Source organism: Canis lupus, chromosome 34 (assembly GCF_048164855.1).
Source record: "Canis lupus baileyi chromosome 34, mCanLup2.hap1, whole genome shotgun sequence".
NCBI classification, from domain to species: Eukaryota; Metazoa; Chordata; class Mammalia; order Carnivora; family Canidae; genus Canis; species Canis lupus.
In genome coordinates this window covers 19,561,754-19,588,270 of record NC_132871.1, presented here as the reverse complement: position 1 = coordinate 19,588,270, position 26,517 = coordinate 19,561,754, and the positions used below count along the sequence as shown (strand labels likewise).

The 26,517-nt window shown below is 36.3% G+C and overlaps 1 protein-coding gene and 1 long non-coding RNA gene across 5 annotated transcripts in view; one reads left to right on the top strand and one right to left on the bottom strand.

Moving 5' to 3' along the window:
• The window catches only part of LOC140624204 (uncharacterized), a 73,124-nt gene that overhangs the window by 24,169 nt on the left and 22,438 nt on the right, over positions 1-26,517 (top strand). The gene's annotated exons all lie outside the window — the stretch shown is intronic.
• Positions 17,330-26,517, bottom strand: part of SCN9A (sodium voltage-gated channel alpha subunit 9) — a 159,817-nt gene continuing 150,629 nt past the window's right edge. For all 4 annotated transcript variants that reach the window (XM_072810932.1, XM_072810934.1, XM_072810933.1 and 1 more), the window contains 2 exons: positions 24,516-24,786; positions 17,330-21,783 (listed from right to left, as the gene is read on the bottom strand). In XM_072810932.1, coding sequence (XP_072667033.1) covers positions 20,594-21,783; positions 24,516-24,786 — 1,461 coding nt within the window. In that variant the 3' untranslated portion in view covers positions 17,330-20,593. The remainder of the gene's footprint in view (positions 21,784-24,515; positions 24,787-26,517) is intronic.

Here is a 26,517-nt window from a genome sequence, read left to right as displayed (position 1 = left end):
TAACAATAAAATATTTGAAAAAGAAATAAAGAAAACAACCCCATTTACAATAGCATCAAAAAAGATAAAACACCGAAGAATAAATTTAGCCAAGGAAGTTAAATATCTATGTATCAAAAACTATAAAACATTGATAAAAGAAATTGAAGACACAAAAAAGTGGAATCCATATTTATGGATTGGAGACTTAATATTGTTAAAATGTCCTTACTTCCCAAAGTCATCTAAAGATTCAATACAATCTCTATAAAAATTTCAATGGCATTTTTCACAAAAATAGAAAAAAACAGAAAAAATCCTAAAATTCCTACAGAATTACAAAGGGCAAAGCTGGGGGCCTCACTGTATTATAAAACTATTTGAATCAAAACAGCATGTTATTCATACACAATAGACTGGTGAAACAGAGTCAAGAGCCCAGAATGCATATATAGTCAACTGATACTTGATAATGGAGTTGAGAATATTCAAAGGAAAAATATATTGAGAAAACTTGATATTCACATGCAAATGAATAAATTGGACCCTTATCTTACACCCCTGACATAATGCAAAATAAGGACTTCGACATAACAAACCATCAAAAAAATGTTTAAAGCCCATAAAACTCCTAAAAGAAAGCATAGGTGGTAAGCTCCTTGACATAGATCTTGGCAATGATTTATTTGCATATGACACCACAGCACAAGCAGCAAAAGTATAAATTGGCAAGAAGGGGTACATGAAACTGAAAATATTTCTTTTTTTTTTTCTGAAAATATTTCTGCACAGCAAAAGAAACAATCAAAAAAATTCAAAGACAACCTATGGAATGGGAGAAAATACATAAGGAATACGTAATTCAATAGGAAAAGCAAACAGGGATCCCTGGGTGGCGCAGTGGTTTGGCGCCTGCCTTTGACCCAGGGTGAGATCCTGGAGACCCAGGATCAAATCCCATGTCGCGCTCCCAGTGCATGGAGCCTGCTTCTCCCTCTGCCTGTGTCTCTGCCTCTCTCTCTCTCTCTGTGTGACTATCATAAATTAATAAAAAAAAATTAAAAAAAAAAAGAAAAGGAAAAGCAAACAGCCTGATTAATAAATTTGGCTTGAACAGACATTTTTCCAAAGAAGATCTGTAAGGCCCAAACAAGTACACAAAAAGGTGCTTGACATCACTAATCATCAAGGGAACACAAATCAAAACCACAAGATATCACCTCACACCTATTAAAACGGCTATTATCAAAAAAAGAAAAAGTAGTAAATTCTGACAAGGATATGGGAGAAGGGAGCCGTCATGCACTGTTGATGGAAATGTATACTGATGCAGCCACTATGGAGAAGAGTTTGGAGATTCCTCAAAAAAGTTAAAAATAGAATTACTATATGATCCAGGAATTCCACTCCTGGGTGTATATCCATAGGTAATGAAATCACTGTCTCTAAAAGATCTGCATTCCCGTGTTCATTGCAGCATTATTCACAATAGCCAAGACAAGGAAACAGCATAAGTGCCCATAAATAGATGAGTGGATAAACACAATGTGGCCTATGTGTGCATACATAACCGTGCATACATAATACACACACAGTGGAATATTACTCAGCCATAGAAAGAAGGAAATCCTGGCATGTGCAATAACATGAATGGATCTTGATCCCTGTGGTGTTATGCAAAGTGAAATAAGCCAGAGAAAGATAGATACTGTATGATCTGACTCATATTTGAAATCTGGAAACACGGAACTTATAGAAACAGAGATTGGAATGATGGTGGCTGAGGGGTAGGGGTAATGGGGAGAAGTTGGTCAAAGATTACAAACTTTTATCAGTTAAAAGATGAGTAAGTTTGGGGAATTGAATGTACAGCATGGTGACTATAGTTAATGGTAGTATATTCTATAGTTGAAAGTTGCTTTGAGGGTAGAATTTTAATGTTTTCATCATAACATCAAAGTGGTAATTATGTAAGATAAAGGATATGTTTACTAACCCTGTGTGGCAAACACTTCACAACACATACATGTATCAGATCATCACATTGGACACCTACATTTATACGTTTTTATACGTCAACTAATATATCAGGAGAAACTCAGTTCTCTAATATTGCAGTAACTCATATTCCAAAGTTTACTTGCTGAAAGTCTTTGCCGGACAGGACTTTTCTCTAATATGAATATAGTTTTAAGCATTTTACTATATTAGCCTTGGCCTCTGTAGAGGGCAGTATGCTATCATCTTTGAATGATTAAGAACACCAATATTAAAGACTGGAGTTTTGGTCGGCTTTGTTCATGGCTTCTTCCCCCATGCTCCCCAACCCAGTACCTACAACAGTATTGAACACAGGAAGCCGTTAACTCATGTCTATTGAATAGCTACTGAATTTAGTCCACAAATCGATCATTGGTTATCATTTCTTTTCCTTGTACATTTCCTATTAGAGAAGGTAAGACTTTGGTATCAGTGAAAATAGTGTGTCCAGTGGAGATCCCAAAGTGGCTCAATGATCAGCTTGACATTGGAGCATTTGCTATCCTATTCCTTCATTATTTTTAGCTTCTTGACTATATTTGTGAGCTAATTTTCTATACTTTCATTTTAATAAAACTATTCAAAATATCTCAACACTTGAAATTTGGAAGAGACTGTTGTTCACTATCATATTTAAAGCATAAAACAGGGGATCCCTGGGTGGCTCAGCGGTTTGGCGCCTGCCTTTGGCCCAGGGTGCGGTCCTGGAGTCCCGGGATCAAGTCCTGCGTCGGGCTCCCTGCGTGGAGCCTGCTTCTCCCTCTGCCTGTGTCTCTGCCTCTCTCTCTCTCTCAAATAAATAAATAAATAAATAAATAAATAAATAAATAAATCTTAAAAAAATAAATAAAGCATAAAACAGTAGCAGACATTTTATACACATAGAGAAGTTGTAGAGAAAGAAGTACGGTATTTCTTCCTATGTTAAGTCAGCTGTTTGCATATACTTTACTCCAAGAGACATATTGGTAGACTCAATATGTCTTGGTATGAATAATATCCTTTATTGTGGCCCAGAACATTCTAACAAAAATAAGTCACAATTTCCATAAATAAATATAAAGAGTAAAAACCTAACTTCTATTTAAGTATGTCACTGCCTCCCTACTCCAAGAAAAGATTTTGTTCCCCTTAATGAAAAGCAAAACAACAGCTATATGGACAATAAGACTCAAGCTGAATTTCTAAAATACTAACCTACCCATATATATTAATATTCAGTTACATTGAACCAGTGAGTTATATTTGCTAAGGCTCAGGAAGACATTGAAATACAGCTTAAAATGGTCTCCTATTTTACTGTATTTTAGGAACTAAAGAATATGGGTCAATTTTGTTATGTTTCCCAAAGGAATATTAAATAGACTGAGAACAGGGGGAGTAAAACATTTCCATGAGATTTTTGTCCAAACATAAAGTGGTTTCATAGTCCTTTTTTTTTTTTTTTTGCATTCAAGTACACATCTTTTCTAGTCATTTAAAATGAATTTCACTTTTCAATTGGTCTTTATTCCTTCTGAGCTAAGCCCGTAAACCTCCAAAGATCTCATATACTTGTTGGGTCTAGGTCTACTATTGGTGGTCTTCGTTTCTGCTAGACATTTCATCACAAGGAACCAAACTTTGTTCGTGGGTCAGTGCAAATATTCATAATTTCTTATCGTGATTTTCACATAAATTTCATTAAACTTTCTTCCAAATTTTCTTCCAAATTAGAATGAAAAGTTGGGTACAGAGCATAAGATGTCAAGTGCACATGAAGTCTCAGGAGTAGGATCAGGACTCCAAATGCCAGGAGAAGAAGTACTACAAGGGAAGGTGAGGAGCTCTGATAAAGGAAACTAGAGAGAATGAGACAAATACAGCATCCATGGCAGCATTGGAGACACTGGGGTCAATTGAAACAGTAAAGTAAGATTCTCAATATCCTTTATTGAGAAGGAAGAAATTAATAAAGTTTGTGAAATTTTTCTCAATAGTCACCTTATTTATTTATTTTTTCTGACTCATACCTAGACTAGTTTAATTATTTGCAGAGTCTGAAACCGGACTACCTTTTAGAGTTTGGAAACTATTTCATTGACCAGAAGATGGAGCCATTATATAAGGAATTTTTAAAACTTGCAGGTCACAATGGAACCAGGATTTCTCTCTTTACTATTATTTTAAACATTTTATAGAACCTGAGTAGTCAGTGTCACTTTGTTTTTAACAATGGAAAGGAGGTGGCACGTTTTAATCTTACAGATGCAGAGAAATAACATATCATTAAATGATCGGCCCTTATTAAATAAGCACATGTATGGAAGATTTATGGCTTTGATCCTCAATAGCTATAAAAATATATACTATAGATTTATAATCACATTGGTTACCTTGGACCAAGGCAGATTTCAACAAGCAGGTAGCATTTGAGCTGCTACTCTAACATTCTCATTTGGGATTCTCATATAGCAGATAATCTCATATAGCAGATAATCTGGGAAAATATATTTAAACAAGGAGTTGCACTATTTTATTTTGATCCATAAACTATATATAAGCACCACTGTCATTATACTCACTCATAATAATTCTTCTCTATAACATTTTAAACTTTACTTAGCATTTCCCAAAAATTTTTAAAGATTTTATTTATATATTTGAGGGGGGAGGGACAGAGACAGAGGTAGAGGCAGACTCCCCACTGAGCAGGGAGCCCAACACGGGGCTCGATCCCAGGACCCCCGGGATCTTGACCTGAGCTGAAGGTAGACCCTTACCCTACTGAGCCACCCAGGTGCCCCTCCTAATTTTTAATATACTGCTCACTCTTAACCAGAACAGAAAACAAAACCAAGAAGTTAAATGCCATATTCAACTAAGAAAGTCACACAGCAAAAGCAGAGACTGAGAGGGACCCAAAGCTGAGCTTCCTAACTCACAGCTTTGGCACAGTCTACTTCTGGATCTTTCAACTGATGTTCAAACTTCTACTGTTCAACACATACTTACAACAAACTAGGAAATTGAGGGTATGAGTACTTTTCTGATGGGTCAGTTTTAGGAGGGACACTGAGAGGTTGTGTGTAAAAAATTTAGCACCCATGTATTAAGATCCAGGGCAACTTTTATTGGTTTTCAAGCTCAGCTGCATATTGGAATCACCTGTGGAGCTTTGAAAAGCTCAATACCCAGGCTGAACGCAGACCAGTTAAAGCAGAATCTTGAGGTAGGATCCAGGCATTGGTTTTCAGGTCCGCGGGTGATTCCAATGTGCAATAAACTTTGGGAACAGCGATCTTGACCCCTGTTTTGGCAGCTGTAATGTATATACAATTTTTTTTGGCATCTGGAGCATCCCTACTTCAAGTGTGGTCACTGCACAAAAAGCCTCAGAATCATCCGGGAAGTTTTAGAAATGCACATTTGGCGCCCCACCCCCACCTATTGAATCAGAAACTGGCAGCGCAGCCCAGCATCTGCAGTGATTCTGAGAATCACAGGTCTATCTTGAGACCAATCTCCTCTTTTTATCCTTGGCAGGTGGTGATTCCATCCTCTGAAGGGATGAAACTTATTCATTGCTTGTTGACGGTTTTGTCCTGGAAACGGACCCATTTCTCTTTTTTCTTTCTTTCTTTTTTCTTTTCTTTTCACCAGATTTGCTAAACAAGTAGACACTTCTTGTTTGATATTGAGTCACTTTTTTTTTTTTCAATGCCTGTTCCCCTTGATGTTTAGAATGTTACTGTTTAGAGGGAAGGGGTCAAAAAAGAGCTGCAAAGAAAGTAAGAAAGGGGAGTAGAGAGAGGGTTCCAAGGTTTTATTGGTGCACTGAACTCCGATTATACTTGTAGGATTCTCAATCCATCTAATTTTATATTCCACATATAATTGATACTAGCAATAAAATTGGTATCATCTGCAAGACACCCAGGAATCAGAAAATAGCTATGATCTTAAGAAACAACTTGACATTAAGCCAAAGTCTAGCTGTCTTGTTTGTTGCTGGGTTTTGTTTGTTTATTTGTGTGTGTGTATATGGCTTTTTTTGGCTACCATTCCCTGACACAAATGAGAGATGCAGCCCCTGGAGTCAGACAGATCCGGATTTGTTTTTTTGGTTTTTTGTTTTTGTAAAATGTTATTTATTTATTCATGAGAACAGAGAGCAAGAGAGAGAGGCAGAGACACCAGCAGAGGGAGAAGCAGGCTCCATGCAGGGAGACAGATGCGAGACTCGATCCCAGGACTCCAGGCTCACTCCCCGGGCCGAAGGCAGGCACTAAGCTGCTGAGCCACCCAGGTGTCCCCAGATCTGGAATTGAACTCTGGTTTCAGCCCTTTCATTATGGCCTTTGGGCTGGCTATCTAGGCTTATTTCCTCATCTCTAATGGATGACCAATAAATCACTTTTATGGGCTGCTCTAAGATCGAAAAGACAACATATAAAATGCTTCACATTATTCTTGGCACATGGACGACACCAGAAGTGTGCTGGACCCAGCTTGGAACAGTTGGAGAGGGCCAGAGGTGCCCATGTCCTCCCCAGCCCAGTTCCAGTGACTTCAGGTTGTGTGCTTGAAATTGGCTGTGGTGGGGTATTTACACCATGGAAATCGATAAAAGGCACATAGAAACAAGAGTTGTTTTTTTTTTTTTTTTTTTTCCAGGCGAGCCAGTTATTAAACATTTACCAGCACACCACTGAAAGGCATCCTTTTGTGGTTGTTTATATTTTGATGGGCTGACTTTGGACACAGTTTGTCTCTTATTAAACAAAAATAGCCAAACATAGCCCGCATAGATGAAATGAATGGGAAGATCCCAGAAAACTCTTCCCTGCCATCTGTCTCCCAACACACATTCGCAAGAATTCCCTGTTAAATTCACAGACCGTGGAAAAGGTAACACAAAATTATGAGCAGACACTGACCTTTTTTGTGGTATTAGTTCAGCAGAGCTTTTCCTCTTCAAGGCAAGCTGATGGAGTTCAGGACTCTGAAATAATCTATTTAACTAATACTGAGCATCTGTTGGATGTCAGGCCCTTCTAAGGATGGAGATAGCTAAAATACATTAGGTCTTTACCTCATATGGCTATATTTGTCAGTTGAGAGGAGACAAGTAAACAAATAGATAAAATCATAATAATTTTAGATAATAGTAAGTAATGAGATGAAAATAATATAGTTTAGTGCAGTAGGGAAGGACTAGGGCAGTGGGGTTGCTTTGAATAGGCTGATTAGGGAAGGCCTGTCCAAGGAGGAGACACCGGAGCTGAGAGCTCAGAAGACACAGCTGTGCTCTGAACCAGAGGAACATTCCAGGCAGAGAAGGGCAAGAGCAAAGGCCCTGGGGCAAGAGGAGACTTAGAGGAAAGAACAGAAAGTCAGTGGAACCACAGCTTGTGAGTTTTAGAAAAGGATGTGTGGTGTGGGGCAGTTAAGGGGCCAGATCACATAAGGCCCTTTAGGGTGCTTGTAAGTCTGTCCTTCCGGCTAAAGAATTATGAGAAGAATCCAGGCGCTGGAAAGCATAGCTTGATGGAAATTAGAATTTCGAAGGATCACTCTGCTCTGTGGAGAACAGATTGCAGGGAATCAAAAGCGGATCCAAAAGACTAGTTCAGCAGCTACTGTAAAAGTCTAGGCAAAGGATGACCAGATGGTGGTAGAGATGAAGAGAAATGGGCAGATTTGAGGTCTGCTGTACAGGTTAAACCAGTAGATGGCTTGGAGACCTACGTCTGTCAGCTAATTTCTAGCCTGAGGTAGGCTGTAAAGAGAATGTCTAAGAAATGAAAAAAGAAAAACTTTTAGACTTGCTAGTCGGAGGAAAGAGAGCGGTCCATATCACATTCTTGATTTCCAGCCACTCCTCCAAAGAGAAATGATGAACACATTTATAGTACATCCCGGTTCTCAGAGAGCTTCATGGTATTAGGGAAAAGCAGTTACAGTGTGGTAGGAAAATGAGGCTGCATTTAGATCGCCAAATAATTACTCTTATGAAAAGAATTAAAACATTATCTGAGTTTACAAACTTAGGGGGTGCCTGGGTGGTGCAGTCAGTTAAGAAACTCTTGGTTTCAGCCCAGGTCCTGATCTCAGGATCTTGAGATCCAGCCCCACCTGGGCTTCCCGTTCAGCACTCAGCAGGGAGTCTGCTTGAGATTCTCTCTGCCTCTTCCACTCCTGTGCACTCTCTTTTACTATCAAATAAATAAATAGAATTTTAAAAACTTCTTAAATTTACGAACTGAAGTCTCAGTCTTAATGAATCTCCTTTTTTTAAAAAGAATATTTTATTTATTTATTCATGAGAGAGAGAGAGAGAGAGAGGCAGAGACACGGGCAAAGGGAGGAGCAGGCTCCCGGCGGGGATGTGGGACTCGATCCCAAGACCCTCTGATCAGGGGATCTCGACCTGAGCCGAAGGCAGATGCTCAACCACTGAGCCAACCAGATGCCCCTTAATGAATCTCCTTGAATGAGTTATTACTTTTTAAATTTACCTACCTTTTTTTTTTTTTTCAAAGCTGTTTATAAGTCTGCTCTGGAAGCTTTAAAAAATGGAGAAAAAAATATTTGGGGAGCCCAACTTTCATTAGAATGACCTTAGGTTTTGTACTTGTCAGTCAGACAAAGTTACAGGAGATTCCTAGACAGGAAGTCATTTTGCATCCTATTTAGTATTCAGCAATTAGATGACTAGATATCCTGAAAAACAAAAAAAAAGATCCTGATATAAAATGTCTGTTGGGTGAAATTTCATAAATACCTTTGTGAATGCAAGACAAAGCTTGCAAGAAATTAACAGAAGCTTCCACGAACCAGAAGCAAAGAAACAGCAGGAAACAGAGCAGCAAGATGATACTGGGGCCGAACCACCTGGAGGTGGTGGTTGATCTCAGTAGCAGATGCCGTCTTGTTGCTCCTTACTTTACGGAGTTTTAATAAATACACAGCCCAGTGAAAACGTGATACAGCTCAAATGTACATACTTGTACTTCTCTGTAAACACCACCTGGGGTAAGATATAAAACATTTCTGTTCCCCTAGGATTCTCCTGGAGGCCTCTCTAAATCAATACCCCCTCCCCAAAGTCTCCAGTCCTTTAACTTCTACTATCAGAAATGTTTTGCCTATTATTAAGATTCATAAATGAGGGCAGCCCTGGTGGCTCAGCGGTTCAGCGCCACCTACGGCCCAGGGCCTGATCCTGGAGACCCCGGATCGAGTCCCATGTCAGGCTCCCTGCATGGAGCCTGCTTCTCCCTCTGCCTGTGTCTCTGCCTCTCTCTCTCCTCTCTGTGTATTCTCATGAATAGATAAATAAAATCTTAAAAAAAATATTCATAAATGAGTTCATTCAATAGGTAATCTTTGGTGGGCTAGCTGCTTTAGTTGGTGAGATTTTCCATGATCTTGCAGATGTCAGTAAGGCGCCCTTTTTTGCTGTGTGTGGTATTTTGTTGCATACCTAATGCCACAATATTTGTCCTTTCTGATTTTGATGGATTTTTGCCTTGCTTCCTGTTTGTTCCAGGCTCTCGTGAATATAGCATCTCTGAACAATCATACAAATGTCTTTTGGTGGTAATAAAAGGTCGTTTCTATTTATATATGTCTGGTATAAGACTTTCGGTCATAGAAGAAGTTTAGCATTGGCAGACACTGACAAACGTATTTTTAAAATAATTGTACAAATTTATGTTCTTACTAGAAAGGTATGAGAATTTCTTCTGCTTCATATATTTGACAATACTTGGTATTGTCAGTCTTTTTTTTTTTTAAATGTAGCCATGCTGATGGCAGTCTAGTGATATTTCATTGCTGTTTTCATTTTCATTTCTCTTATGAATAGCTTAAAAAAAGATAAGTCTGACATTCCAATACATTGATAAAGTAGCATCTGTTTGCCACTTTGTTATTCTTATATGCCATGGCTTTTTCCCCTCAACTTTCACTTACTGTTTTCTTTTGTGTTAAATACATATTTTCTAGTGTTCTATGTTAATTCCCTTGTCATTTCTTTTATTATATTTTTGCGGTTGCCTTGAGGATTACAATTAATATTTTAACCTAACAATCTAGTTTGGATCAATACTAATTTAATTTCAATAGCACACAAAATATTTGCTCCCAAATGTCTCTTTTCCTTCCCTGTTCTTTGTGCTCTTAAGTCACACAAATTACATCCTGACACATCCTATGCCCATCAACACAGACTGAAAATTATTGCTTTATGCAGTTATCGTTTATGTCTTATAGGAGAAAAAGAGGAATGACAAAAAATACATTCCTACTGTCTTTTATACTTCCTGACTTGGTTACCTTTCTTGGTGCTCGGTCTCTCTTCCTGTAAATTTGCATTACCGGCTAGTGTCCGGTCATTTCAGCCTAGGCTCTCCCTGTAGGACTTCTGGTCAGGCAGAAGTGCTCACAACATAATCGTTCAGTTTTTGTTTATCTGAGGATGTCTTAATCTCGCTACTTTTGAAGGTTAGTTTTTCTGGATACCGAATTCCTAGTTCAGTGTTTCTTTAAGTACCTTGACTATGTCACCCCACTGCCTCTGTCCTCCATGGTTTCTAATAAGAAATCACCTGCTAATCTTAGGGTGAGATTTCCCCCTACCCCGGGTTTGTCCTTGTGGTAGTGGTGGTGGTGGTGGTGGTGGTGGTGGTGGTGGTGGGTGCTGCTGCTGCTTGTCTGTTTAGTGGCTTGACTGGCCTAAATCAGTAAAGTCTGTGTTCTTTGTCACGTGTGGATACTGAAATCTCTTCTCAATCAACTTAGTGCTCTGCTAATGACTGGTCAGAAATCCCTTTAGATGCCTGCGACCATTCCATCTCCTAGCCTTTGCTGGTGGCCTCTATTTTCTTGTTGAGACCTGCCTTTAAGACTCAGGGAGGCAGGGCGCCTGGGTGGCTCAGTCGGTTAAGCATCTGCCTTCCACTCAGGTCATGATCCCAGGGTCTTGAGATTGAGCCATATATCACATCAGGCTCCCCGCTGAAGCCTGCATCTCCCTCTGCCTGCCACTACCCCTGCTTGTGCTTGCTCTCTCTGTGTCAAATAAATAAATAAAATCTAAAAAAAAAAAAAAAGATGCAGGCAGTTTACAACTCTACCTTAGCTGTCATTTCCTGCTTATATAGAGTCTCAAGGTCAGCCAGAGGTAGGAACTCAGCCCATGTGTCTGGCCCTGTGCATGCAGGTAGCTTGTAGATTCCCAGAAATATGTTGGGGTTTTACAAAGTCCATTATGGACATGTCCTTCCCTGGCCTTTTCTTTTAAATTTTTTTGGTAATCTTGTTTACCCCAACTATTATCACTGCCCCAGGCAGCTGCAATGTTAGATAATTGCAAACAACCCCAGGGAAAAGGCTGCTTGCACCAGGTATATTTTGAGCCAGGCCACATAAAGACAGCTTTGCAGGTGCATTTTTCAGGCAATTGCCAGACAATTTTCTGGAAACAGACATTTTTGGGGGAACGCCAAAGCTGTTCTGTCCTCTCCGCTGGCCTTTAGGCTTCAGATTTTCACTGGGATTATGAGACAACTGGCTTTTGAAACAACCAGAAGCCTTGATGTACTTACTGAGATTCAGCCATTTTTCTTGAATAAAAACTCCTTTGGTTAATTTCCAGAGTTCTGAAAAAGTTGGTTTTGACAATTTTGCCAGTGTTGTTCTTCTTTAACAGAGAAGTAGATTTTTGAGAGGTCCCTACTTTGACATTTCCACTGACGTCCTGAAATCCCAATTTAGAAATGGGCAGAAAAGGAAAATGTACACTTTACCAGAAAGGATATTCAGTTTGGTTTCTTAAGTTTTGATTTTTTTTTCATAACCTACCGTGCTGTGTGCTGGAAAGGTGACATTCGTGGGTGGTGGGGAATGGTCATGTTAAGGCCTAACATATTTCTTATTGACTCACGCACAGTGCATTTTACATGTACAATTCCACCAAAAAAACATGTACTCAACAATTGACATCTTTAGTGGTAAGTTGTGTGACCTCTCTGAAGCAGTCTGCGATGCCGACCCCTTTCTCTTTCTTCATATTCTGTTCACTCTCCTTAAAGGTTTGTTTCAAGCTTCTATTTGTGCATCCTCTTCCTGGCTGACTCAGCGTGCCTTTGGGTTTGCCCACCCCTGGGAAGCAATGACTCCTGGACATGTGTCTCTAACTCTGGCTGAACTTCATATTTGTATATTCTTTATTACCTATATTTGTATATACTTTATTAAGAATTATGTAATATTCTTACATTCAATTGTCCTCAGGACCTTGACTTTGACTCAGGGTACCTCAAACTCCAACACATTCAAAACTATCACTCATTTTTTAATCCTCAGCTCCAGGCTGCCCTGGCTGAAGACAGCTCCTCTCCGTCATGTTCACATGTTACAATATGGAAAAATAATGTAGGGCTACTCTCATTGATTCTTCCACGACACAGTGGATGCTCAATATCATTTTATCGAATTTATGACTGAATCCTAGATTGAGAGGTACTTCAGAAAATGCATAATAAATTGCCGCCCTTTAAAGTTCCTATCACGTACTCATGTGCTTTAGGATGACTGAGTGCCAGTCTCTCATAGATGAACTTGAGGTTCAGAAAATACAGTATGTTGTTTAAGTTCACAGTCGCGTAGTCAGTAAGTCACAGATTTAAACTCATGATCTTACTGCTGCTGTGTATATATTTTATATTTACATTTTTGGGGCAATTCTTAAAGGCATAAGATAGTATTGCGCTGTGAAAAACAGAGCTTAGATTTCTTTAAGTGCTTTCAATGTCGTGTCCAATTTGCTCTATTGATCTTATAAAGAGGAAGAGGCTTGTTTTGTTGGTTTTAGCTCCCAAGATGACAGAAGCAGGGGAGAAAGAAAGAGTTCTCTTACTCCAGGAGGAAACAACTGGACAGGAAGAAATGACAATAGGGAAAAGAAATGCCAAAGGCTGCCAGGATGATTTCTCAGCTTTGTGCAGTTCCAAGGGCTTTGTTTTTTCCTACCTGCACTGGCTTCTTTAGAGCAAACTATTCATGCCCCTCCTGGGCTCTGGGCATAAGAGTTAAGTGAAGTTTTAACTTTATTTCAAAGAAAAAAATTAAAATATGCTTGCCTAAAAAATTCACTTCTTGACCGCAGTCATTCTTCAGATTTCTGATGGAGGCTGTGGCTTGTGTCACAGAGCTGAAGGAGATCGCGTCTCTTGTTCTCCCTGGCTCTGTCCCAGAGATCCCTTTCTGCCCATAACCCGGCTCTAAGTGGTGTTCTGGCTGAAGTTCGTAGGAGGCAGACCCATTTGTCTCTAAAATAAATGGATGATATGTGACTCTTTAGAGATAAAGATAACTTTTCTTTCAGTCCCAAGTGCCAGGGCCAAATTAGGTGACTCTAAACCAGTCATCAATCTTTGTTCTGAATTTAGGGTCTAAATAAGATGGTTAGGGTAAGATGAGTGTATTAAAGGAAGCAAGTAAGGCAGGAAAATGATCATGAACGAATGCTTTCCCCCCTTCTGTTTCTTCCCAGTTCTCTCTTATTAGAGCTGATTCAATTGAGGGCTTCAGCTAGAACCAATATGTGCACTGAGTTATTCAAGGAGATTACAGGAGAATTCTGTAAAGGGAGTCAGAATGAGAGTCTGATATTTAGAAGTTTGGTAGTTGTGATCACTGATTTTTTAAAAAATATTTTTATGTCCACATATTTTCTGTGCACTTCAATAAGTGCTTTCATGCCCCTCCTTTGAGCATGTGTTGGACTTGCATCTCATGAATAGAATGCAGTGAAAATGATGGATTATGACTTTTGAGGGTAGGTCATAAAAGGCAGTGAAGTTTCCTCCTTGCTTTCTGGGGACCCAAACACTCAAGCAGCCCAACGGAAAGATCCAGGTGGAGGAAGTAAGGCCTTGAAACAGCCAGGGAGGATCTGAGGCCTCCTGCTAACAGCTATGCCAGTGAGCCATCTTGGTAATAGATCTTTCAGCCTTACTCAAGCCTCCAGATGACTGCATCCCCAGGTGGCAACTTCACGCTCCAGCCAAACTGCTTCCAAAGTCCTGGACCACAGAAATTACGAGATAATAAATGTTTGTAGTTTTAAGTTGCTAAAAAGAAAGAAAGAAAGAAAGAAAGAAAGAAAGAAAGAAAGAAAGAAAGAAAGAAAGAAAGAAAGAAAAGAAAGATAAGGGAAAAAGAAAATTTTGTGTGGAATTTTGATACCTATTTTTCATCTATAACATTTTATTACAAAATTTGTTCTTAATTTTCAATGTTGAGAACACCAAGGACAATGATAATATCCAAGCTTCAGACAGAACCATATATTTTTAGTTCGACTATAAATTTTAGTCTTTGTTTCATCAAATCTTTGGCATAAGTGCCAAAGCAAAATGACTACTTTGACTATTTTTTAAAAATCATTCATTTAGAGCAGTGAAAAGTGGATTAACTATTAGGAATCAAAAGTTAGCTCCTGAGTGATTTTCTCTGTCAAAACAGCTTGTAAATCATTGGAATGAATGACCAGAGGTAAAAAATTCGCAGTAAAAGAAAATATATAGCCAGTATTTTTAAGTTTGGACAAAAAAATTATGAAGCTTTGAGAGTTAAGAATCCTGATATTAAGTATCATAAAATAAAATTGTATATAACATAGATTATAGAACATCCAATAAAACATAACCGAATACACATAACATTCATGATTAATAATGCATGATAAAATTAATCTAACATGATCTCTGATATTTATGGTAATTTATGGCTCATAATTTTTGTCCCTCCTCAAATAAAAGCTTCATGAGGGAAGGGATTTGTCTATGTTTGCAGACTGAGGGTGCTCGGTAGATACTGAATAATGAATAGCAAACTCATACATGTTTCATTCTCTTTGAACACTAAATTTTGCTAAGTTTGACTTTCTAGAGATTCTAGAATCAGAAAAGTTTTGAATAGCAAACTCCTACATGTTTCATTCTCTTTGAACACTAAATTTTGCTAAGTTTGACTTTCTAGAGATTCTAGAATCAGAAAAGTTTTGAATAGCAAACTTATACATGTTTCATTCTCTTTGAACACTAAATTTTGCTAAGTTTGACTTTCTAGAGATTCTAGAATCAGAAAAGTTTTGAATTCTGGATTTGTTGCCTTAGGCTGAGATGGCAGTGAAAGTCTGCAGCTCTAAACCTCTGTGGTGAGACCCAAGGTAGAAATGATCTGTGAGACCTTTCAGGAAGGTTGGAAAACTCTGCTTACCTGTACCCTCAATTTATTGGTGGTCTTTCTCAGGCCTTGTCTTTGAACTGCTTTTTTTCCCCCACCTTAATACATTAAGAAAGGTTTTCTTTAGTCGTGTTCAGTTCAACTTTGCCAGGCCACTAATGTCATTAAAATCAACTCTATTTAAAATTCCCAATAAGTATGAAACCTCAGTGTGTTCTGACTACATTGAAATATTCCCACTGGAGCCAACCTGCTTGTTTGTAGAGTATGTAGCCTTCAGATTGGCTCCTTCCATTTAGTAATGTGATTTTGTCTTTGCTTCTCATTATCCTGACTGGCTCATAAAGACATTCTAAGCTGGTGCTAGTGGAAGTTAACTAAGTGGAATATGTTTCGTCTTCTATGAAATAAAACCAAAAATAGGATATACCAGCAAGTATGATATCTGGAACGAGAGTAATTTTTGTTCAGGTCAACTAGGTTTTTAAAATTAATAAGACCTAAATATTTTTTATATATTTTTGTCCATTGCGTTATCTATTCCTTTGTTGCATTTCAATTGTTTTTGAAAAATATTTTAAATGAGATTCAAGCTACAACAACACATAATAAAATATTAAACGTGCCTCCTAAATCTCTTAAAATTGGCTTTTTTCTTAGATCAATTGTTAATGTTTGTATCTAATTACACTACTTGGAATTATAGGCAGTATAGTGTAGCATGTTTGCTCTACTGCTTGTTTAGAGCTATCTATTATTCATGTTTCTCTTCCTGTGTGCATCAAATGCTATTGCAGCAAAGGTCTGGCCAGTATGCAATTCTCTCCTCCCTTGAGAGAGATTACCATGTACTCCGCAGCTCATTCTGCTTGGATTATGGTATAGTGTTATCTATTGCAAGTAAGAAGTTAATTCTTTTGTTGTAGGAACTTTATGTGATTGCCAATCAGTTATGTTAAGATGCACAATGGTGCTGTGCAGGGACTATAATTCTATTTTGCAGTGATTATCACAACTACCAGTACAGAGGTCCCTAGGAATATTTTTTATCTTTTGATATGCCGTTATAATAGCATACAAAGTTGAAATAATGGCTGAGCACTGCAGCAATTATTCTTAGTGCACCTTATTTACAAATCAAAAGCAGGACTGGATGTTCACAGCTAAAACAAAATAGATGTTTGGATTGACTATTTAGCTAAATATGAGAACTACCTCCTCCACATTTTTTCTTGCAATAAGCTAAACCTTTGTAAATATGCACGTTTCCTCATTTTAGCATGTTGTTTGAAATCACAAATCTCAAAATAGCTCAATTTTGAAATATTTTTGTATATACGTTACATCACTAAATGTTCTCTACATTCCAATGAAATGTGTAAGACTCTTTTGGATACCTTGTTTACACAAAGTTATATAAAATCGAGGAAATATTGTCATTTAATATCCACAAAGAATGCATTGTGCTCCTATGTGATAGAGAGGTAGCCTGAGCTCTTATGTGTTTAGTGGCAAATCGGTTGCCAAATTACTACTACTAATATAAATTATTGATTTTGTATTGTCAGACATTGTTCTGATTGCTTCATGTGGATTTTCTCATTCTATTCTGTGACCATATATGGTGAGGTAGTACAATTATCCACATTTTATAGATAAGAATGCTGAGTCACATATAGTTTAAATGATGTATTCAGGAAACTCAGACTTAACTGGGATCCAAACACAGTTTCTAGGTCTGGAACCTGAGCCTTGACACATGTCTCTCAATGACACAATTATGCTATTACATGAAAAAGATGCATTCGGTCAGCGTGCGGCTAAATGTTTGCATATCTTCACTTCTTGTCTCAATTTTTTCCGTCTGAACAAACTCTGTTGTGGATTTCAATGAATTGCTTTAGAACTCTTAATCCTTTATCTCCATATTCTTATCCTGGAAGACTTCTTATGGAGGACATTTGAAACTATCCATCTTTCCATTTTAAGAAAAAAGCTACTAGTAGCTTCAACTTATTTAGGGAACTTAAAGATGATTCTCACAGAAACAGAAAATACATGCAAACATGACTTTGTTTTGTAATGATTTTTATTTTAACATTCTATTACAATGTGTAAGTCTCAAGTATAACTACAATATAATTTATGACAAACTCCAACATTTTGAGCATTCACAGATGTATGAAAATTATACAGAATTCTATGTAAACAGCATTATTATATTCATGGCTATTCATTTATTTTTATGAAGCAATTCTTGATTATTTTCCTCAAGAATATTACATCATAACCACAGATACTTAAAAAAAATGTGTAGTCTCTATACACAGGTCCTAAATCCAGGCCAATTACTTGGCCATTCTAATTTAGCTGGCCCTCCTTTCATTACTTCCAGTAACATTTCTCCAAAACTGCTATTTAAAACTGCTTTATTTACATGTGCATTTTATCTTAAATCTTTTTAATAAAGCTATGAAAAATCTATAAAATCATGCTGAACATTTTGGGTTGAGGTTTTCAACAATCAGCATTTAGAAACAGCCCACATATCACTTATATCTTTTGCAAACTATGTAACAGTCAAAAAAGCAAAATGAGAGTCTCCCACTATTCTCCAAATTGTATGTATGCATTTGTGTTCAAATTTTTGCTTCCGTTTGTGTTTGCTTACATTTTATACTAACTTAAACTTTACAGTGTAATTGCCTTTCCACATCATTAAGTGAAATGAATTCAGTGATTATGTAATTTAAATATTAGCATGACAGTGCCTTCTGGAGGTATCTCATTATCAGTACCAAATAGTAACCTACACGAAAAGCAAAGTCAAATTTTACTTCAAGCTTACACAGTACTAAATAAGCTCTCAATTCCATATATTGTTTTTAATTGATAAAAAGTCACAACTAGACATTCCTGGGAAAACATATTTATACAAAACCTAACTATGTCATATTAAAAAAAGTATTGTTCAGCATGAAATAGGAGAAAAGAGCAAATCTGTAACTTTTTTTTTTGAAATGCTAAGAAGAAACTGTTGAGGAACCAGTTGTCAGTAATTTTTATTTCACATAAAAATAAGGCAATGTAAAAACATGAACAGTAAATTACACATAAATCTGTCCACCACACATCTTTTCATAATATATAAATATGCAAAATGCAGTTATATTTATATGGGTTTAAAATATGAGGAGAGACTGAATTTAAATCTAAGGTGATATTAATTTCTCAATTTACTGTATTAAAAAATTTTACAAATGTAATATATTTTGTATGGTTCCCTAATTTCAAAACCTATTTTCAACAGGCTTAGCAGGTATGCAATGCAATGCTCTACATAGTCTAGGAAAACACTGCATGGTATCTTTCATATTAAATAAAAAAGAGGCTCAAATAACCTAAGATGAATGATTAAATGTAGGTGCAAAGAATCTTTGGCCCTAGGTTTAATTTCATATGTAACTTAGGACAAATGTCTAGAAGTTGTTAGATGTTCATGGATGTTGTAAAATACATCACAATTTAAAAACGTTAGAGATACGAAGTTCTGTGGAAATGTCTCTGTTTCTATCTCATAACTGTGTTTCTTTGTCTATCCATATCCTTCATTTCTGTAGGTATTTTAAAACCTCCTTTATTTTTAACTAACCAGAACAACAAAAAATAGGTTGTATTTATTATAGAAATATAATTTATGTTCTTTTTTAATTTAGAAAAGCAAATGAATGATATATATACTTGATTTGAAAACTCCTACAAAATCTTCTAAATAAAATTACTTCCTACTTATGTAACTCGATTTTTGCCTATGCATAAGTAACTTGATAGAAGAAAGATCTCATAGTCTTGAAATAAACTCATGAAAAAAAATGCATCATGGCCATTTCTTTTCAGAGCCACTATCAACGAGGACTTTCTAAAACTAGATTTATAATCCTTGGTAGGAGGACAGCAGCTAAAGCAAAATTGAATATTTGCTTGGTAAGCTACAAGCTCATGGTACTTTATTGATTGATATAAAATGTACCTCATAGTCATAGACTTTTAAGGAGAAAGTGATATTGTCGTCAATTTAAAGACGAAAGAGAAAGATTGAAAAGAATTAATAGCACAAATTAGGACAAGTATGTTAGTGGGAAGAGAGCAGGGTGGCAAGAATCCCCACTGATGTTCACTCAAACCAAAACAAGTCTGTGTTGAAAGGCTGCCGTGTATCATGACTTGAAAGTTTGCCATACACATTTAGGATGGTACGTAGGCGATGCAGTAAACACTTTGCCCAAGTCACTATCTGCTCAAACATGTACCACAGTATCAAACAGATATCTGCACATCAGAAAGCACTTCATTAAAGGAAAATATCAACTTTACTTTCTGCTAAAGAATGACCAGACAATAGTGCATGAGAAAGCAGAAATTTGTGACCAAACAGATGAAGAGTTGGGTCATTACTAATGTTTTAAGGCAGCACAGTGCAGTGTTAAGATTGTGAAGATAAAAATGAATAAAGCTTTCTTCTGTTCCTTCTTTTCTTAAGCATCCTTGGTTTTTTCTTCTTTTGAGGAATGTAATATGTACGTAAAATAATTTTTCACTTTGTATGGTTACTGTATGAACAAGAGGGTATTTTAAAAGGCAGGCTATGAAGCACAATACTCTACAGGTAAGCCTTATCCTGGGTGGTCTATGAAGCAACATGAATAACAAATATTTTTTGAAATGAAAAGCCTACATATGTTTTCAATCCCATGTCATTGTATAGGCACATAAAAATTGGTTCCAATGCAGTAGAGAATAAATGTAAGCACCTCAAAATATAGAACGACTTCTGTACACAGAGAAGAGTCTTGCTCCCTAATAACAAGAAGTGTTAACTAAACCTTCATTACTAATGACCGTTCCTTCTATCAGGGCATTTCATTGCAAAGCTAACGTAAAATACTTTTATAGACATCCAAATGATAGACGTGTGTGTGTGTATTTGCACAGGAAACATGAATGTTTACAGTCACGTGAAGAGATGACGGAGTGGATATGAGCATTTTCCACATGGTCTTCTGATGTATTAAAAGCAAATAAAATCAAATCAGCTTTGTTTGCTGTAATCAAGAATCCCTACAGAGTACTCGTACTATTCTTACAGAATCATTTACTAATGCAAACATAGCCATCTGCCAATGCTGCCCATCTATTTTCAGGAATGAGAGCTAGTCATCGCACTGACTTTAAGAATATTTCAAAAAAAAAGTTTTGGCATAGACTTCCTTAAAAGAGTCTTATTAACACAAATGTATCACCTTCAGAGGCTGTAAACAATATATCAAAAACGAAACTATTTTTTGCTTTCCTTGCCATCTTTCCCTTTGTCTTCCTTTTCTGTTTTGTCTTTTTCATATTTCTCTTTGTCTGGCTTTGTTACACTGTCATATGAAGGTGGAGACACAGTGGATGGGGTTGCCTCAGTTTTTTCTGGACTTGAGTTCTCTATGTTATCAAAAACCATATCCTCTTTATTGGGCAAATCATCATCTCGGTCTCCATCTTTTATGTATATACTCGATATATTTTTGACATTTTGCCGTAAGCGGTAACGTCTGTAAGCACGCTGAATGACAGTAGCAGACACATCCTCTTGTTTTCGTTTTAGTGTAGTTGTTATGGGTTCATAGGACACTTTAGAAGGATTTGCTGACATGAACCTTTCTTCCATCTGTGAACGCAGAGAGTCCATTTCTCCACTTTCACCCAAAACACGCTTTGTAAAAGCAAATAAGATATCAAGACAATGGATCCGGTCCCCACTGACCATGGGCAGGTCCATGGCAATGAGCTGGACTTTGTTTGGTTTTGCTATGAGAAGAGGAGGATCCAGGGCAGCTGCAAAATCAGAGAGTTTGCTATATTCTATAAACTGGGTGGCATCAGGATCAAACTTCTCCCAAACCTCATAGAACATCTCAAAGTCATCCTCGCTCAGGGGCTCGGTACTTTCCTCAGTAGCAACACTGAAGTTCTCCAGGATGACAGCGATGTACATGTTCACCACAACCAGAAAGGAGATGATGATGTAACTGACAAAATAGAATATCCCGACAGAGGGGTTCCCGCAGTCCCCTTCGACTGAACTTCCAGGGTGAACTTTTTTGGGGTCACAGTCAGGTGGTGCACTGTTGAGAATAGGTGCTAGCAATCCGTCCCAGCCAGCCGAGGTGGTAATTTGGAACAAGCAGATCATGCTGTTGCCAAAGGTCTCAAAGTTGAACATGTCGTTAATTCCAGCTTCCTTTTTAACATAGGCAAAGTTGGACATTCCAAAGATGGCATAGATGAACATGACCAGGAAGAGCAGGAGGCCGATGTTAAACAAGGCAGGGAGGGACATCATCAGAGCAAAGAGCAGTGTGCGGATCCCCTTCGCCCCTTTGATCAGACGCAAGATTCGACCGATCCTGGCGAGCCGGATCACTCGGAACAGGGTGGGGGACACAAAGTATTTTTCTATCAGCTCAGCCAGAAACATGCCTGGTGAGGAAGAAGGGGATGGAAATTTAACAATTAAAATTAAAAATTAAAAATCATGACTTTTAAGTAATTTTATCTGGCATCTTATCTCTTATGATTTCAGGACTATCATTTTATATTGAAAACAATTTCATACCAAACGATTGAGCAAAGGAAAATGATTGAAATTACTATTGTGACATTTTCTCTCCCTTTACTAAATTTGTGGACATTGTTTTTTTTTCCTCCATAATAATTTTTGATTATAGTGGTGATACCTACTCATGTAGAAAATCTAAGCAATACAGTAAAATGCATAAAAGGAAATTATAAATCACCTGAAATATCACCAATTACAATAGTTATTACTATTTTCTTGAGTATCGCTTTAGATATTTTTCTATGCAAGGACACACACACTTTGTCACTGAATGTAATTATGCTACATTGGTACTTTTAATAATGAGTCACTTCATCATGTCATGGAAATATTTCCATTCAAATGGCAACAAAGCAATTTCTTCTAGTTTCATAGTGTTCTAGTCAAATAACTAAATATTTAAGAATTTTATGTTGTTTTCAATATTTTTGGCTGAGATGAATATACAAGTAGGTTTTTTCTAGTTACATGAACATGATTTGACAATATATCAATAAAATATCAAACAGTATATTTAAATTTTTCTAATATATTGTCAAACCTATCTCCAGAAAGTCTGTACAACTCACCATAGTGATGTATGAAAGTGCTCATCCTCTACATGCTCAACCAGTATTTTCGTTATCATTTTTACCAGAAAATCTTTTGATGTTTCAAAGCATCTCATTATAACTTATTTGCATTTATTTTAGGGGAAAAAATCCACATTTTTTCTTGTTAGTTGGACATTTTTTTGTGTGCTGCTTGGTAATTTTTTACTTTTTCTTTCTGGCCATGGTAAGTACTTTGCCCATTTTTCTATTGAGATTTACTATTTTCTTATTGATTTAGGAGGGCTATTTTTCTATTGAAAATGCCAATCCATTGCTGGTCATGTTACATACAATTTTTCCCTGTGTTTCATCTTTCAACCTTTTTGATTTGGGGAGAAGGTGGTGGCTTTTTCTCCATAGAATATTTTTATTTTATATAGTCTATTAGTTTTCCTTCATAGCTCAAATTTGTGTCATAAATAGGTTCATTGTTATAAATCTATTTCTTCTTGAATTTATTTTTTTACACTTTAATTTTTGATGCATGTGATCTGTTTACTGAGCAAATTACTTTTATTTTTCTTCCATATAAATTTTAGAATCATTCAGACTTGTATTGCCAATTTATTATTTCCACCAGGCAAAAAGACTTATTGATATTCTTGTTGGGATAAATAATACTGTATTTATAAATTGATTTATTTGAAAAAGGGTCACATTTATAGTGATAGCCTTCTTATCCAAGTATAAGAAGTCTTTCAATTATTTAAGACTTCTTTTGTATCTGTTAGCTTTCCTCATAAAAGTCTTATACATTTTTTATTAAAGTTGTTACCATATATTTTACTTTATTTTTATTGCAAATGTAAATGAGATTTTTCTTTAGGTCCACTTTCTAATTTTTTTTGTCCACATATAAAAAAAAATTGTGACTATCAATACATGTGATTTAAAGTTTGGACCTTCCGAACTCTAATTGAATTCATTTTTTTTTTTTGGTTGATTCTCTTTCATTTGTAAAAAATGCCATAATATGATCTGAAGATGAAGATCATTTGCTCATGTATCCCTCTGTTTTCTAATCTAATTGCATCAGCCAACATAAAAATAGAGGTGGTAGAGGAATGCTCTTTTTTCTTCCTAATTTAATGGGAATGCTTCTACTATTTTGCTTGTTATCACAGATTCATATTTAATTTGTTTTCTGATATCTCAATACTTTCTTAGTACTCTTTTTTCAAAAGTTGATTTTGAATGCCTCTTCTAAATTTTATGGTACTTAATATTGAAGTTTTAGGTTATATGACCTTTAACTTTTCTAGGCCCACCTGTTTCATCATCCGTAAGTTGAATTTGTATTAAACAATCTCCATAATCTCTAAAATTTGTAATTCTAAAAATAAATGCAACTGTAAAATACTGGGCAAGGAATGTGCAGATACTGAGAAAACAAGAAGACAGAGAAACAGCTATGGTAATGAAAGGAGAAGAAGCATAGAATCATACTATGATTCACGGTCAAGACGGGTTGGTTGAGAAATGATTCTATTTGATAGACTTGCCAAGTATGAAGCCATAATTAAAATGGCATTTCTTGAGATCTTACCTTCGCTTTGAATTCAGAAAGAATTTTCACAAAAGGTCAGGGATATTCTGGCTATCAAGGGACATTTCTCATGATGTGCTAGAACTAGAGGTGATTTCAGATTCTGCACTGGTCTTCCTACCTACATACGGGATTTTCTACCTACTTACTTACATTCAGGTCTATCTATCTACATACCTACATACAGACACAGTTGCTACTTCTGTGAAGAGTAATCTTGGAGATCAAATATCCAGGAGTATTACATGCTTCTAACAAATAGAAAAGTTGTAGCTTTGAGACGTGTAGCTTGAACCCAGGAATTCTGACACAGAGGTCTGTTTTATTTAGTATTGTTTTTAAGATTCTTTCATTCATTCATTTTACTAATGTACTCAAAAGTAAATTTACATTCAAGAATTCAGAAGCTTCTCTGAGCCTATGTGAAGTTTAGTTTGATTCAAAATGGTCTTACCTACAATGGAGAGAATCACAACCACAAAGTCAAAAATGTTCCATCCTACAGTGAAGTAGTAGTGTCTGAGGGAGATCAATTTCAGCACACATTCTCCAGTGAAAAGGATAATAAAAACCACATTTATCCAATATAAAACATCAGTCATGTATTTACTTTGTCCCTCTTTTTCTACCATCATGGTTACCATGTTGAGGCAGATAAGTACCATGATGGTTATATCAAAAACTTGATTTGTTACTAGGTCAAATATACATCCTTGGAATTTGTTCTGTAAAGAAATGAGAATTATATGGAATGTAGAGTACATTTTGCAAGTATCCATTAACCATTACATTAATAAAAAATATTTTAAAAAGGTATTACTTCAAAACTTGCATAAATTATCCTTGTCATAGGTTCTTGATTTCTAGAATATTATTGAATTAAATCTAACTCAGAGCAAATTAAAACTTTTGCTGTTGTTGTTGACTTTCAGTATATACCAGACCAGCCAGATTTTAGTTGGTTGTGTATACCAACATTTGCTTTTAAACTCATCTAGCCCAGTATGTTATATATCAATAGCCATAGTCACAGGTAATTTTTTACTAAGAAAACCTCAACTCTACTACCTGGAATATTTCAAGTTAATAAAATAACATGTCTCTAAATTTCTACTTTGTCATATTATTTTAACTAACGTGTTACATTGTCTTGCACTGATATAACTGCTTTGGTATCAGAGACCTATATTGTCCTATCTCTTTCATGTACAGAATATGTATTTCCATATCACCTTTCTTAATCTCACTGCTAGTATTATGCTTTCCAGGAAACACAGGCTTTTTCAAAGTCTTTTTAATAGTTGCACAGAAAAGTTTTAAGGAGTTCTACCAAGATCAAGTAGAGCAAGCAAAAAATTAAATACCAGGCCTTCAATTCCATAGATTGTGATTTAGTAGGTCTGGCTGAGATCTGGCAACGTGTCCATTTAAAAAGTGCTGAGTGGGCAGTCCGGGTGGCTCAGCGGTTTAGCACCGCCTTTGGCTCAGGACCTGATCCTGGAGACCCGGGATCGAGTCCCATGTTGGGTTCCCTGCGTGGAGCCTGCTTCTCCCTCTGCCTATGTCTCTGTCTCTCTCTCTCTCTGTGTGTCTCTCATGAATAAATAAGTAAAATCTTAAAAAAAATTTAAAAAAAGAAAGTGCTGAGTGATCCTCATGTAACCAGCTGAGTACTAATTGGCTTTGTCTTCATTGATAACTCTTTGGCAAGGTGTGTTATGTTGAATATAAATTGAAATGCATATAATGCATTTAAACATTCCTCTCCTCCAGTTGTTAGAGGAATATAAACTATTCTTTGACTGCTAAGACTCACTATTTCCATCTGAGTCCAGTCTGGTCTTTGACCTCATAGTAGGAAAAAGTTTAGATTTATGATCAGTCCAACTGCTTCTCTTGCTTTTTGTCACAATTTCAAAAATCTTCATGTTAGTTTCATCCTTCTAATAGCAATAACTACATCATAAAATAGTCATTTAGATAAATAAATTTCCATTAAGAGTAAATTTTATTTGTATCCTCTACAGGCCATTGTACTTATAGTAAGCTGTGTAATTAATATAAAAGTAAAACCATATATAATTACTTTTTATTTTTATAGAAAAAAGTTTAAGAACTAGATGAATTAAAAATAATTTGAACATTTATACATTAAAGATGTACACATATACCATTAACCCTTTAACAACACAAGTTTGAACTGCATGGGTCCACTAATATGTGGACATTTTCTTTAGATAAATACAATATAGTACTATAAATGTATTTCTTTTTTATGATTCCTTAATAACATTTTCTTTTCTCTAGCTTACCTTATGTAAGAATATGCTATATAATACATACAACATAAAAACTATGTGTTTATCAACTTCAGTTTATTGGTAAGATTTCTGGTCAATAGTACTTTATTAGTAGTTAAGATTTTAGGGAGTCAAAAGTTGATATGCAGATTTTCA